We start from the raw sequence: 16,858 nt of genomic DNA, 5'->3' as shown, positions 1-16,858 counted from the left end.
AACTGGTAAATATCTGATTTCAATTAATTCAAATCCAAGAACAGAGCAACTCACTGAGTTTGATTAATTTTCAATAATTATTTGATGGCATGATTAGTCTCTAGCTAACCTTGGTTGCATTCGCTTATATTGCATAACATAGACCCATGTTTACAAATACTTATGTCTACACAGACTAGGAGTTCTTTTTAGTCTTCTGGTGACGGTCATCTTCTGACATGCCGCTGACTTCTCTTGTCCGACAACAGCAATTTCACCTATCCTCCTCAGGCCTTTTATAACCCACTTGTTAAGATCAGTTCCCATGTTTTATCATACTTGAACCATAACATCTATTCTTCATTATCTTATTTATAACCATCCTTAAGGTCTCTTTGCTTGTTTGCAGTTCTTCATTATTCTTCAGCAATTTCCCATATTAGTACAACTTTTGCTCACATTTTAACGATGTACACATTTTCATATACGTGACAGTTAACTTTCTAAATATAAGAATTTTAAGCATTCATCTTTACGTCAGCAATGTCATTGTTCCAATCTATTGCAGCCATTACAACCACAATATCCTAGTCCTGCAGACACATATATTTTAATAGGCTTTTCCGATGTAATTCAATTTGGCATGGGAATTTGATGTAATGGGGTGTTAGGCATGATGGCGAACCAAAAACAGGGAAAAAATCGATAAGATTCCTCACGATTCCTCACACAGCAAGGCTCAGATGGAGCTGAAGGAGATATAATTCTTATCCACTCACTAGCTATTAGATTAAATGGCAGATGACTCAGAACAAATAACATATCTACTTCATTCTATATCGGGTCTCAAAATGAAGAGGAATAATAATCTTCATATTGGGCTAAAAATAAGAAAATATGTAAAAAGTAGTGTCATTGCTCACTGAGAAAAGTGCAAAAGAAAGTGATGTAAAAGTATATAAAATTTGATGTTATAAAAATATATGCACACTGGTATAGGATAAAATGTAAATATGCAGTTCATATATGTATTATATATCTAATGGATCTCGTAGATTTCCCCATGGGAAGTTGGAGAATCTGTTTGATAAGGAGAGGAATATTATATGTTGGAGAATGTATTAGTGTGCTAGTACATTGGAAGGTTGTTGGAAATAAAATAAATGCTCGTTAAAAACAAAAAAAAATTTAAAATTATGAAATAGAGAATAATTAAATAGTGTAGGGAAATTATAAGGGTAAGGGAGGAGGTGGAGTGATTACTAAAATGGGGGGTCATAACGTGGGAGGGATAGCTCGAGGCGAACAGCAGTAGTGAGGTGGTGGGTTGGCTGCCGGAGGCCTGATGCAGTATGTTGCGTGGTTAAATGACTGCAGGCTCGGGTTGCGAATGAGGGGAGTGGCCCCTACCCCCAAAAATCAACAGCAGAGAGCAGAGGGCAGGAACTGAGAACGTGCAGTATATAGCCCAGTATCAGCAACAAGCAGCAGTAAGCAGAGCTAACAGGCTGAAAAATTAAACAAGTAGGGTAGCAGTGGAGTCGGTGGCATGAAATCAGCACTGAGTGATGGCAAATGGAATAACCCATGCCCCAAAATTGAACAAGTCAGCTGGTAGAGTGGCAGTGTGCTGGGAAGGAACAGAGAAGGGGCAGCCCCAATAGAAAATACATTTAAATGGCAGGAAGTTCAGCGAGCAAGACTGAATCAGTACTGCATGTAAATTGACTGAAGCGAAAATTAAGCACAAAAACAAGCATCTTGAAATAGTGTTACTCAAATACAGGTAGTTTGACATATGCCATGACATAAATGTGACTGTGACAGACAAAAGTGATGGTTACAAGCAGTAAGTGTTAAATAACAGGAAGTGTGCATTGACACAAGACTTTTACTATATAACTAGCGTATCTCAAAAGAACATAAGAACATAAGAATTAGAAGCAGGAGTAGGTCATATGGCCTCTCAAACCTGCTCTGACATTAAATAAGATCATGGCTGATCATCGACCTCAACTCCACTTTCCCGCCCGATCTCCATATCCCTTGATTCCCCTAATCCAAAAATCGATCTGTCTCAGCCTTGAATATACTCAACAATCCAGCATCCACAGCTCTTTGGGGTAGATAATTCCAAAGATTCACAACCTTCTGAGTGAAGAAATTCCTCCTCATCTTAGTCTTAAATGGCCAACCTGAGATTATGCCCCCAATTTCTAGACTCTCCAGCAGGGAAAACAACCTCTCAGCATCTGCCCTGTCAATCCTCCAGAATTTGGTATCTTTCAATGAGATCACGTGTCATTCATCTAAACTACACAGAGAGTACAGACCAAATCTACTCAATCTCTCATCCCAGGAATCAATCTTCTGAACCTTTGTTTCACCACCTCTAAGGCAAGTATATCCTTCCTTAGTTAAGGAGACCAAAACTGTGTACAGTACGCCAGGTGTGGTCTCACAATAGCCCTGTACAATTGTAGCAAGGCTTCCTTACACTTGTACTCCACCTGTTGTGTCCTTACACACTACAGCAAATCAACACGAGGCACATACTGGAGACAAGGTCACTCTGTGACCTGTACCTTTATTCACAGGACCAAGCAGTGATGACCCTGCATGGAACCTCCCTTTATATAGCTGGATGACCAGGTGATGAGTGTCTCCCATAAGTTCACCCCCTATGGTCAAGGTGTGCATTTCTCAGGTGTTTACAGTGTACAGTGTTGTTGCATGAAGGTTACAGTTATGTGAGATTACAAACATGACATCACCTCTCCCCAACGTCTTTGGGTCAAAGATTGAGTCTTTCAGGTGGTCAACGCTCTCTCGTGGAGTGCCGCAGTTGGGGCTCTGGTTGTTAAGCCTTAGCATGCGTCTTTGTCACCTGTGGTGATTCCGGCTTGTCCGGGCTGACCGCAGGGACTGTACATGCTGTTGACGGTTCTTGTTGCTCATTCACTGGCAGTGTTGTGGGCAGCAGCTCATGATTTTCCTCAGGTTCCTCAGTGTCCATGCTGAACCTTTTTTTACTTGGTCCAGATGCTTGTGGCATATCTGCCCATTGTTGAGTCTGACCACTATGACCCTATTCCCCTCTTTACCAATTACAGTACCCTCGAGCCACTTGGGCCCCACAGCGTGATTAAGAACAAATACAGGGTCATCGATTTCTATCCATCTCCCCTTTGAGTTACGGTCGTGGCACTCAGCTTGGGACTGGCGCTTGTCCTCAACAATGTCTGACAAGACTGGATGAATGAGGGACAGCCGAGTTTTTAGTGTACGTTTCATGAGTAGTTCCGCTGGCGGAACTCCCGTGAGCGAGTGCGGTCGGGACCTGTAGGCCAACAGGAGGCGCGATAGACGGTATTGAAGGAAGGGTCCTTGAATCCGGAGCATGCCTTGCTTTATGACCTGGACGGCATATTCCGCCTGGCCATTGGAAGCCAGGCGGAACGTGCCTGTCCTGACATGTTTGATGCCATTACCCAACATGAACTCCCGGAATTCATAGCTAGTGAAACACGGGCCGTTGTCACTAACTAGGATGTCCGGCAAGCCGTGGGTCGCAAAGACCGCACGCAGACTCCCCACTGTGGTGGATGTCATGCACGAATTCAATATGATGCACTCGATCCATTTCGAGTACGCATCAACAACAATGAGGAACATTTTTCCCATGAACGGGCCCGCGTAGTCTACGTGAATACGTGACCATGGCTTGGTGGGCCAGGGCCACGGGCTGAGTGGGGCCTCACTGGGGGCATTGCCCAGCTGGGCACGCGTCATGTACCTGCGAACACAGTGTTCCAGGTATGCTTCAATTCCCGGCCACCATACATGTGACCGGGCAATGGCCTTCATAAGCACGATGCCTGGGTGCTCGCTGTGGAGTTCCCTGATGAATGCTTCCCTACCCCTCTGGGGCATGACTACCCAGCTGCCCCATAGTAGGCAATCGGCTTGGATGGAGAGTTCATCCATCCGTCTGTGAGACGGTCTGACCTCGTCAGGGCATGTTCCGAGTGCGGGCGCCCAATCCCCAGTCAGGACACATTTCTTCATCAGAGATAGGAGGGGATCTCTGTGGTCCAGGTTTTGATCTGGTGGGCTGTGATGGGGGAGCCTGCACTGTCAAAGGCATCGACAGCCATGACCATCTCCACGCTTTGCTCCGCTGCCCCCTCAGTGGTGGCCAGTGGAAGCCTGCTGAGCGTGTCAGCGCAATTTTCGGTGCCTGGCCGGTGCCGTATGGTGTAGTCATACGCAGTCAGTGTGAGAGCCCATCGCTGTATTGGCATTGACAGCTTTGCTGTCGGACAACAGGGATGTTAACGGCTTGTGGTCCATTTCTAACTTGAACCTACTGCCAAAAAGGTACTGGTGCATCTTTTTCACCCCGTAGACACATGCGAGTGCTTCCTTTTCAACGATCCCATACCCCCTTTCTGCTTGGGCGAGCGATCTGGAGGCATAAGCCACAGGTTGGAGTTGGCCCTCATCATTACTCTGCTACAACACGCACCCAACTCCATAGGATGATGCATCGCATGTCAAAACCAATTTCTTACAGGGGTCATACAGGGTCAATAACTTATTAGAACAAAGCAGGTTCCGAGCCCGATTGAAAGTCCGTTCCTGACAGTCCCCCCAAAACCAATCACAGCCCTTATGCAGGAGCACGTGTAGCGGCTCCAGCAATGTGCTTAAGTTCGGTAGAAAGTTCCCGAAATAGTTTAATAGTCCCAGAAATGAACGCAACTCTGATGTGTTACCGGGCCTGGACGTGCGATTGATCGCCTCCGTTTTGGATTCAGTGGGCCGGATCCCGTCTGCGGCAACCCTCCTGCCCAAAAACTCAACCTCTGGGGAACACTTGGACTTCTTTAGTCGCAGGCCTACCCGGTCCAGTCAGTGTAGCACCTCCTCCAGGTTGTGGAGGTGTTCCTCGGTGTCTCGATCCGTGATAAGGATGTCGTCCTGAAATTCGATTGTTCCGGGGATGGAGTTTAGCAGGCTTTCCATGTTCTTCTGAAAGATAGCGGCTGCTGAACGAATGCCAAACGGACACCTGTTGTAGACAAACAGCCCCTTGTGCATGGTGATGGTGGTCAGTAGCTTGGATTCTTCGGCCAGTTCCTGGGTCATGCAGGCCGAAGTGAGGTCCAACTTGGTGAACAGCTTGCCACCTGCAAGCATGGCAAAAAGATTCTCCACTCTCGGAAACGGGTATTGGTCCTGAAGGGGCACTCGGTTGATGGTGGCCTTGTAGTCGCCACAGATCCTAACCGAGCCATCCGTTTTTAGAACAGGGACGATGGGGCTTGCCCAGTCACTGAATTCAACGGGCGAAATTATGTCCTCTCTTAGCAACCTGTCCAGCTCACTCTCAATTTTCTCTTGCATCACATACGGCACAGCTCTGGCTTTGTGGTGCACTAGTGTGGCATCCGGGGTGATGCGTATCCTTACTTTGGTGTCTTTGAAAGTCCCAACGCCAGGTTGAAATAATGACTCGAACTTTAGTAGGACCTGTGAGCATGAACTTCGCTCCACAGATGAAATGGCGTGCACATCCCCCCATTTCCAGTTCATGTCGGCTAGCGGGACCATTTCCCGGGACAATCCAGAGTGGCAGCTGGTTCTGAGATCCATTATGTGTGACCACCAACATTGCACTGCCTAGCACTGGGATGATCGCTTTGGTGTATGTCCCTAATTGCATGTCAATGCGTTCTAGTTTGGGTCTGCTAGCTCTGAGTGGCCACAGTTTCTCGAATTGTTGGACACTCATAAGTGACTGGCTGGCTCCTGTGTCCAGCTCCATGCGTACCGGGGATGCCGTTTAACAGTACTCTCATCATCATAGGTGGCGTTTTTGTGTATGAGCTGTGGATGTTTGCCACCTGGACCCGCAGAACTTCAGCGTCCATTGCTGTATTCCAGACATACCCCTGCCTTGCAGACCCCTCTTGTGGTTCATCCACTTCGTAAACCAGCCTCCTTGCGGGCTTCCTGCACATCCTGGCTAAATGTCCACTCAAGTTACAATTTCTGCAGATGAATTGTTGGAACCGGCAGGTCTTCACAGCAAGTTTGCCCCCGCATCTCCAGCATGAGCTGAGATTGTTGTGAACAATAGAGCTGTTACCAGGCATTCCTCTCTGATTGTCTCTTTGATTACTCTTGATCACTCTGTTTGTGGCTGTCAATGGTCCCATCCCGGGACGTATTGTCCCTTGTGATGGTGTAAATGTCCGTTCAACCTGCCAGTGTCTGTGTTGCGGGCCCACCCTAGAGTCTGTTACTGCATGGTTGGTGTCGAATTGCCCTTGCCTGCCTGCGGGGTTCTGAGTCGCATTTACTATGTTAACTCTTTGCTCCATCGCCACGTTGGGAGCAGAGTTGCGCGCGTATATGATCTTGGTTTCCTCTTCCCCCGCCATGAAGGTTTGAGCCATCAACGCCGCTGCTTCCAAGGTCAAGTCCTCGGTCTCAATTAGCTTCCTAAAAATCCCGGCATGACCAATGCCCTCAATGAAGAAATCCCGTAACATCTCCCCCCTGCAGGCGTCTGTGAACTTAGAGGCTGGCCAAGCACCGAAGGTCCGCAACGAAGTCCGGTATGCTCTGCCCTTCCCGACATCAGTGCGTATAGAATCGGTGTCAGGCCATGTGTATACTACTCATCGGCTTGAGGTGCTCACCGATCAGTTTGCTGAGCTCCTCGAAGGTCTTGTCCGCCGGCTTCTCGGGTGCCAGCAGGTCTTTCATCAACGCGTACGTCTTAGGTCCACAGCTGGTCAGTAGATGCGCCCTCCGCTTGTCAGCCGCTGCCACTCCCAGCCAGACCTTCGTGACAAAACTCTGCTGGAGCCTCTCAACGAAATCGTCCCAGTCCTCACCAACACAGTACCGTTCCTCCGTGCTACCGGTGGCCATTCTCTTGAGTCGTTGATTCCCGTTTCTCGTTGCCAAATGTTGTGTCCTTACACACTACAGCAAATCAACACGAGGCACATACTGGAGACAAGGTCACTCTGTGACCTGTACCTTTATTCACAGGACCAAGCAATGATGACCCTGCGTAGGACCTCCCTTTATATACCTGGATGACCAGGTGAGTTTCTCCCACAAGTTCACCCCCTATGGTCAAGGTGTGCATTTCTCAGGTGTATACAGTGTACAGTATTGTTACATGAAGGTTACAGTTATGTGAGGTTACAAACATGACACCACCCCCTTGCAAGAAAGACCAAAATAAGAACATAAGAAATAGGAGCAGGAGTAGGCCATACAGCCCCTCGAGCCTGCCCCACCATTTAATACGATCATAGCTGATCCGATCATGGACTCAGGTCCACTTCCCTGCCCGCTCCCCATAACCCCTTGTTCCCTTATCAGTTAAGAAACTATCTCTATCTTAAATCCATTCAATGTCCCAGCTTCTACAGCACTGTGAGGCAGCGAATTCCATAGATTTACAACCCTCAGAGAGAAAAAATTCCTCCTCATCTCAGTTTTAAATGGGCGGCCCCTTATTCTAAGATTATGCCCCCTAGTTCTAGTCTCCCCTACCAATGGAAACATCCTCTCTGCATCCACCTTGTCAAGCCTCCTCATAATCTTATACATTTCGATAAGATCACATCTCATTCTTCTGAATTCCAATGAGTAGAGGCCCAAACTACTCAACTTTCCTCATAAGTCAACTCCCTCATCTCCGGAATCAACCTAGTGAACCTTCTCTGAACTGCCTCCAAAGCAAGTATATCCTTTCTTAAATATGGAAACCAAAATTGTACGCATGCCATTTGCCTTTCTAATTGCTTGCTGTACCTGCATGCCAACTCTGTGTTTCCTGTAAATCTCTTTGAACACCAACATTTAATAGTTTCTCACCATTTAAAAAATAATGTGATTTTTTATTCTTCCTACAATTTCCCCACATTATACTCCATCTGCTACTTGTTGCTCACTCACTTAACGGCCAGAATCATCCCAGCCCTGCGAGTGCAGGTTTGGAGGCAGGCCTTCTGTCAAAATGGCTCTGATTGACAGTACGTCGGGATCCCGCTCTGAAACCACCTCCGTGTGAGTTTCTGACTGGTCAGATCTACGTTCAGATAGCAGACCCGACAGCAAGTGACGGGACAGGTAATTAACATCATTAAAAGGTACTTAAATGCTAGTAAGAGGCATCAACCTTTTGATGAGTTTGCCAAGCCTTGGAGAACATGCCAGGTAAGTGGAGTTGGGTTCTCAATTACTCTCCATTGCTTTGGCTAGTTGACAGCTGCAGAAGTGGTATAAAAGCCACCATTTCACAGCTGTTCACTTTCCAATGTCAGCAGCTAAAGCTTTTAGGTTTTGGAAGAGACTTTTGAACTGTATGCACTTTGGAAGTGTTTGCGGTGAACTCTCTATTCACTGTCACCTCCTTGGAGCAACCTCTCTCACCAATGACAGGGCGCCTCTGTCATCTCAACCTCACCTGTCTTCTATTCCAGCAGTACTGGTGACCTTGATAAAGTCTCACCTTGGGCCATAGAATCCCACCACGATCAGCCCCAACACCAACATCACTAAACACACCAGCATCACCACTAACAACACCAATGTTCTCCGCAATCACCTGATGCTGCACAGGGCATCAGCACCTGACCACATTGTTGCCCAGGAGGCCAGTGACATTTACTTCACTTCACGTTGCACACCCTGGCTGCCACATGATGCGCCAGGTTGGCACCACCCCACACCAGCACCATAAAGCATCCCTGCAATGTCCAACTCATTCCTTTCACACTCATCACCATTGTGGGGGGTACCCTTATGTCTGACCATTCACTGCAACTCACTAAGTCACTTCCAAAGGTGCCCAGAAATCTGTCCAAGAATGTAAAGTGCTGAAAATAAAGATTTCAATATTTGACAACACATCAACATCAACTACACATGATCATTGGCTAAAGGACCCAAGTGCCTACCATTGTGTGTTGTTAATTGGTATGATTGGACAAGAATGAGGGTGAGTGTGAGGGGTGACTAGTGAAATGAGGAACTTATACTGTAGATGGAGAGAGAGAGATGGGTGGAGGTGCAAGATAAGTTGGTGTGTGTAATGATGTGCAGGGGTAGAGTTGGGAAGGCAGAGTGATGGGGACGTGATGAGTGGCATAGCAGGATGAGGTTGAGTGTGGCTTTGCAGTAATGGTTTGTGATCTGCTGAGGTCATTGAAGGGTTTGCGCTACTGCAGCCTGGTCCTCCTGACAACATCCCTGCTTGTGCCTCATGTGCAATGTGCAACCAGGCTGTTGATGACCTGGGGAGGTCCCTTTCGTTCATTGGAAGGGAAGAGGACCTTTCTACGTGCTGTGACTCCCTCCATAAGACTCTGAAGGGAGCCATGGGAGAGCCAGAGTGCAGCAGAACACTGATAGAAGAATTGTGAAAAGCAATATGAGCATGGTTTCTTTAAGGAAACTGGCTGATGACACTTCATCAAAATGACGTCATCAGACTGGCTTCCTCTTAATTGGCCGGGGAGCCCGCAGGCCGGACTTAATAAGCCTCATCATTGGAAGATTTGGGGCAGAGAGCGATCTCGAGTCGGGAGCGGGCTTACCACACGCTACCAGCCCCAGCCTCATCAATCCCGCCGTGTGTGGCGATATCGTGGCCAACCTGTCCATATCCCTTTGCAGGCTCTTTGGGCTAGAAATTGTGTAGCGTCCCATTGAGGCATTAACTTTTACGGGACGGCAAAAGTATCGCCAGGCGCTACCCAATTCTAGCAGACTTCCGGTTTAGTGCTCCAGGAAAAAAGCTGAGCATTAAATCAAGTGCTACCACTTCCCTTGGAGCGCTAAACCAAGCAAGAGGGATGGTAGCGCCAGAGAGCTGCACAATATCCTGTGCAGCGCTGCCGGGATCGGAGGCTCCTGCCCTCCCTTAAAGGGAGGGCCCATTGCTGTGGGCTCTGCAATAAATCTAATCCCCTGCTCGTCTACAGTCCCTCTCTTTCCCCTCTCTCCGCCTACCTCCCTTCCCTCCCTCTCTCTCTCTCCCCCTCCCTCCCTCCTTCTCTCCCCCTCCCTCTCTCTCGCCACTTCCCTCCCTTCCCTCCCTCTCCCCCTCCCTTCCTCCCTCTCCATCCCTCTCTCGATCTCTCCCCTCCCTCCCTCTCCTTCCTCCCTCTCTCCACCTCCCTTTCTCTCCCCCTCTCTCCCCCTCCATCCCTCTCTCCTACTCTCTCCCCCCTCTGACCCTTTCTCCCCCTCACTCCTTCTCCCTCACTCTCTCCCCCTCCCTCTCTCTCCCCTCCCTCTCCCTCCCCCTCTCTCTCATCCCCTCCCTCTCTCTATCTCTCCCCTCCCTCCCTCTCCTTCCTCCCTCTCTCCACCTCCCTTTCTCTCCCCCTCCGTCCCTCTCTCCTACTCTCTCCCCCCTTTGACCCTTTCTCCCCCTCACTCCTTCTCCCTCACTCTCTCCCCCTCCCTCTCTCTTCCCCTCCCTCTCCCTCTCTCTTTCTCCCTCTCACCCGCTGCTCCCGCCACTCACTCCTTTTGGCTCCGCAGCAGCGCCTGTGCCCATTGGCACCGCCCTGATTGGTTACGAGGCAAGGCGGGCCCTGATCGTCCATTGGTCTGTGCAACTGTCACTCAGTCTGGACCATGTGCTCCCAGCCCCTGCCCCAGGACAGACAAAAACTGAGTAATGTGTTGCTGTACAAAAGTATATTGTCTACTAAAGTATATTGTTTACATCAGAACAGACAAAAACTGAGTAAAGTATATTGTTTACATCAGGACAGAAAGAAACTGAAGAGGACAGACAAAAACTGAGTATTATTATAATAGATTGTAAATAGCTGAGTCCCAAGCACTGATCCTTGCGGCACCCCACTAGTTACAGCCTGCCAACTGGAAAATAACCTGTTTATCCCTACTCTCTATTTTCTGACTATTAGCCAATCCTCTATCCATGCTAATATATTACCCCCAACCTCATGAGTTTGCATAGCAACCTTTTTTGAGGCTTCTTATCGAATGCCTTTTGAAAATCCAAATTTACGACATCAGTTGGTTCCCCTTTATCTGCCCTGCTCGTTACATCCTCAAAAAACTCTAATAGATCTGTTAAACATGATTTCCCTTTCATAAAACCATGTTGACTCTGCCTAATCATATTATGATTTTCGAAGTGCCCTGTTGCCACTCCCTTAATAATGGATTCTAGCATTTTCTCGATGACTCATGTCAGGCTAACTGGCTTGTAGTTCCCTATTTTCTCTCTCCCTCTGTCTTGAATAATGGGCTTACATTTGCTACCTTCCAATCAGCTGGAACCGTTCTAGAATCTAGGGAATTTTGGAAGATCACAACTGCAGTTACCTCTTTTGGAACCCCAGGATGTAGGCCGTAAGGTCCAGGGGATTTGTCGGCTTATAATCCCATAATGTTGCTCATTAAATCAGAGAATATGCTGTTTTCTAACAATAGGCAAGTTGTGAACAAATTGCGACAGGAAATAAGTGTCACAGAGAGTGACATTTACAGGAAGTACGCACTATATACAAGACTTTTAATATATTCTGACCACGTGTTCCATGGTGTTGCTTAGTGAGTCAGAGGATACACAAGAGTGTAACGTGTTAAGTATCATGGCTAAAGTATGTCAGGAAGTAAATGTGCTATACACAAGATTTTTAATATATTATGGATAGAAGCAAAAAAAATCGTAATTATTTTAGTTTTTTAAACTTTGATTGCTCTGGTTAATTTTGAATGCTACAACATGAAAATTCTTTAGCAAAACAAAAGTAATTCAGTTTATATTATAGACATTACAAGACTAATAAGCCAGCAAAAGCTGTCCTGGAGTTAAAGAATTATTATGTGACAACAGACACAGTTATTGACAATTACTTGTAATTGTTAACAGCATTTATAAAAGGTACCTAGGGCTTAAATGTATGGCTACGAGCATGTGCTGACTAAAGCAAAGTATTAGCTCACTAGTTAGTCAAACTTCTGCAATACCACATGTCTGATCATAACTCCCAAATATGCAATGGACACATTCCCATAATTTAAAAAATCTATATCGTACTGCATATTTAAAACGTGCCTAATTTTCAGCCACAGAAAGGGATACTAATTTTCATCAAAATTTGTCAAAGTAAGAGAGAACAGGCCGGAAATGATACATGGTTTCAATTTGTATTCAATGCCAGAATCATAGCTTCTAACAAAGGTATTTCTCAGCTACATGCTGCACTAGTGTCTTTCACCCACTCAATACTGAACGTGAAGCAGTTTTACTGTACAGTTTCATGTCCAACCATTACGAAACAATCTCTGATTAGGGGTGCAACAAACCCAACCATTTGATTATCGAGCTAACACACATGAATGCTTTAGTCACCAATGTAAGTGGCAGAAGATCATAAAAATGACTGGCAGGTTGGTTTATAGCTTAAGTGGATACGCATTTTGGGCTCCAAAGGCAAGTTTCCATTAAAAGAAAGTTTCAAACTAGAAACAGTTGCCCCAAGTTGTCATTCAACTTATTTAATTTGTGATTCTTAGTAAGATTTTAAAAATAATAGAACATGACAAGACCAGTCCTACATCTCTACCATGCCTGCTATTTTTAACCTCTGGCAGGCTGGGGGGCAGCAGCTGTGCATCCATCTCCACTGACTGGAACAGATGAAGATAAAACAGGCTCACTGTCTGTCAATTGTCACACCTGACCCTGGACTACCATACAAATGTTAGGAAATGATGAGTTGAAGCACAACACCAAATTTAGAATTGTTATTTTTGAAAAGGGAAATAAATCCATTCCAGCATGAGGGTAAATGCCATTCTTTAAAACGATTAGAACATCTGGGGCGGGGGGAGGTTACCACATAACCCTCATCTCCACTCCAAAGACACCACAATGTCTTTGTACATGGGATTGCTATGCATGTTTGGAAAGATCTGAAGATAATTCCAACAATTAATATGGCTACATTTTTATGTAATATATATGATGCTATGGTTATTATCTAAAATTATGCCAAAATAATCAAGTTCCAGTGGTATTATTAGACAGAAAGATATATTAGCTCATACTGTGATGTTTCAACAGAGGCATTGTGCAGCATTAGCATTTTGTATAAATTAGACCGCTTCGTTTCCAGTATCCTTGTGTGAAAGGGAAAAAAAACTCGGCCCATGAGTGCATAATCTAAAGTTAACTATTGTCTTTATTGATTACAAATTGTAATCCTGGACAATTTTTCAATACGACTATAGCATGTCTCAAAATGAGTGGCGAAGGCTCAATCAGCAGATCCAACAAGTCACACTGCTGGCGTGTGTAGAGAGCTAATATTGTACTGGGTATTTGAGATGCAGCTAGATGGCAGCCTCCAGAGCAACAAAACGGTGTAGCCTACATTAACAATAACGCTATTTAGTTTGTCTGAATAAAACTGTTGAATTTATTAAACTAGAGTCGATATGTGTTTTATTGTTTGAAATGCAAGCAAATACACCCATCGAATCCTTACACAAAATTAAGTGTTAGCAGAATTCTGAATTTTAAATCAGTAAATTTTCTGTAGCGCGTGATTTTACACAAGACATTAATTTGTTAAAAATTCAAACGATGTAATCTTGATTTCCTTGGAGGCACAAAGCGCCATTCAGCGTTCGTTTCAACGATTCCACAGACTTGGCCTGGAAACTGAGTAGTATTATTACACCAAGCTTTTCCTCTTTCGAATGGTAAAATGTTATCAATCCCCGAATTTCAAAAAAAAATGACGGAATAAATAAAAGGCGAATGCTCGTTATCTTGATCTCAGTTGTCAAAGACTTTACCCAAGATTTTCTTTTAAAGCATGAGATTTCCTGAAACGGTTTCATTGTTCAATGTACACAAGCATGAATACTGTGAACGAGTCGGCCTGACAGCGGCCACACTAACTCGTGGATTGCGATAGTAATACTCGGAATGCTGCTCCATGCAATGAAGGGGGTTTAAACCTCTCCCCCCACCCCCCCAAGCACTTTACCCCCAATCATATCCCCCCTTACCTGTCTTGAAAAATGCTGCGATGTCACCATCGTTGACGCACTCGTCTGTCCCTTCTGCGGAATTCATCGTTCACTCGATGCAGAAATATATAAAAATTACATCCACTTCTACTGCAGACTAAGCTCCATATTCGGCGCTGGGTGGCAGCTGCTGTTGGGCAGTGGTGTTTTGGGGGAGGCTGTGCTCGACCGAAAGCCTCTGCATTTGTCCTCTATTGTTCAAAGGCGCCCTCCTCTCTCCGGCAGCAGCATCACAACACCAACAACAATAGGCTGCACATGGGCTCGGCTCACTGCACTGCCACCAGTGACAGCACCGGAGCCCGGCCACAACTTGGGGCCAAAACTGCCTCAAATAACCTCGCTTCCGAACGGGCCGTGCATTAACGGCGAATAAGGTGAATTGAAATCCTTCCTGGGAGCCTATTTTAACGTAACCACCGCTGGAGAGCTTTCGATCGAAATGATCCTAATGACAGGGGGCCGGGAAGAGGCAGTTACACCGGCCGTCGGATTGTGTGCATTTCTTTGGGGGGAATAAATTGGGAGAAAATGAGCAATGGCAAAGACCATGGGGGTTTATTAAACCAGCAGTCTTAGATAGCGAATGGAGAGCGGCTCCTTGCTTTAACAAACTATTTCCTGACTGAGAGGAATGGTGAAATCTCCCCAAACGCACATCCCCGGCGCTGTGATTTGTAACCTCGCTTTGCGCCAAGGAGTGGCCACACTGCGCCTTCTAGCGTCCGCCGGGGCACTGAACCACATCCGACTCGTCTCACTCCTCTTTGCGGAATAAATATACCATTATGATTTAAGCATTCAGACCAGAATATGATCCAAATTACATTTTATTATTTTATGCAAAATGGCGGGGGGAGGGAATAGTGCATAATGTGGTTAAACTGACAGTAATCGTTGTGAGATACGGAATTGTCCAATTAGCCAATCTATACAGTGAGCCATAACTGGCATTATATTGTATCGAACATATCAGGCGGATTGCAAAGGTTATTTGTTTTGGGAGTGTCCACAGATTCACCCAATTCTGGAAAGAAAAATAGAAAATGCTCGAATTACGGAGTTAGTATCTATCAAGAGAAAATATATATTTACATTTCTGGTATAACTCTTCGTCAACGTTGAAGAATTGGTTCGAAACGAAAGGCAAATCGCTGTGAAGAGTTTAGTCTTTGTGATGCCAGTCAATGAGAAGTTGGAATAAGGCTTTCCCTGAAGACTCAACCCCACCTGTTGTCCCCAAACACTTCCTGGAGCCGCAGGCCATCTGCTCAACATTAGCCCCAGCGAGAATCGATTCAATGACCGCATGGAGTCAGTGCCGACAGATTCCGGCTGAACCCACACGGCACATCCTCATGTGATGTAAATAGACGAGGGACACTAGATTTGTCAGTGATATGGAGGGATTTTTGCCATTTTTTTTCAACCAGTGCAATACTAAATGAAAAACATGAGCCTTTGATTTTTCTCCAGTTTAAAATGACGTGAGGTCACTGATCCAAACGTTTGATGTAAATAAGCTTAAGCTATTGATGATCAAATCAGTGGGTTTGATTTGGTCACTGTGCAGCAGGCGCAGAACTGGCGAAATGACCACACTCGGGCTGAAGGGCAAGGGCAGAACGTAGGCAAACCATTTATGCCGTCACTGGGTTGCTAAGAAACGGTGTAGCGCTGTAAAAAGGCAATGGCCCATAACAGAGAAATCAGCGTGATACTTGAATTATATGTTAATAAGCTGTCATTTAAATCAACGCCAGAAAAGAACAGTCTAGACGTTTACAGGTATTGTTCATAGAAAATTAATGATCACAATATAGGTTAAAACATTGCTTTATGATGTACATTTTCATATTGGTTCACCATGTATTAGTGGCAGATTTACCAAGCCCATGTGTCTTCCATATAAACTCAGCATTTCTCCATGTTCCTTTTTCCCTCCTCCCCCTGGGGTAACGACTGAAGCTGAGTTCCACTAGGAATTACAACTCTGCTGGCCATTTTTCTTGTGTGAGCCTTGATAATGACTGTTGGGTCAGATGCTTCAACTGTAATAGGAGCATTGCTCAGCTCTGTCCAGTCACCCACATGCACACTTTGAAGTACTAACTAGCATTTAGATGCAGGAGCATTGGCTAATTGCTCCTCCACAAGCTAACTCCCAGCACCCCAACACCACAAAGCATATTTTTCCACTGTTCCATTGGAGAAATGTTTTAATTTATAAAACTTTTGTGTTCAGTATGAGTTTGATCTGTAATGTTGCACTTGCTGTGTTACACTACAGGTGTGTGTCATGCACATGTCCTTGTGTCTCTCTGTCCCTGTCTGTCTCTTCTCACAGCTGTATCTAATTAGAATGTTTACATTTTTTATTTGTTGTAAAAAAAATTCAAATTAGCTTAAAGAAAGGCACTTTGTCTCTACCTTTCTTTGTTCCACACTTTCTCAAGTGAAAAATATGCGAACACCCTCATCAGACAATTCAAACAAAAAGCTCATCAGCCTTTCTCAGGGCTCCTAGGAACTGGCAATAAATGCAGCCTTGCCAGAATCGCACACATCCCAATAACAATTTTTTAAAAAGATGCTCAGCCACAGTAAATATGGGGGGTAAAATGTGACTTGGAAAAGAAACATCAGGCAGGGCATAACAGTGGCTGATCTGCAACTCCCCATTTAACATCTCTACTAAAGTTGAATTTTATCCCCATAATGGTCTTTTACAAAGAATTCATGTGGTGTAGATCAGACATTG

The 16,858-nt window shown here is 45.5% G+C and overlaps 1 protein-coding gene across 1 annotated transcript in view; it reads right to left on the bottom strand.

Moving 5' to 3' along the window:
• kalrna (kalirin RhoGEF kinase a) overlaps positions 1-14,698 on the bottom strand; it is a 989,478-nt gene extending 974,780 nt beyond the window's left edge. Inside the window, exon 1 of the mRNA XM_070875649.1 lies at positions 14,077-14,698. Coding sequence (XP_070731750.1) covers positions 14,077-14,143 — 67 coding nt within the window. The 5' untranslated portion in view covers positions 14,144-14,698. The remainder of the gene's footprint in view (positions 1-14,076) is intronic.
• Positions 14,699-16,858: the final 2,160 nt, after the last annotated feature.

The sequence above is a fragment of the Pristiophorus japonicus genome, chromosome 3 (genome assembly GCF_044704955.1).
Source record: "Pristiophorus japonicus isolate sPriJap1 chromosome 3, sPriJap1.hap1, whole genome shotgun sequence".
Classification (NCBI taxonomy): Eukaryota; Metazoa; Chordata; class Chondrichthyes; family Pristiophoridae; genus Pristiophorus; species Pristiophorus japonicus.
This window is presented reverse-complemented; position numbering and strand designations above follow the sequence as displayed.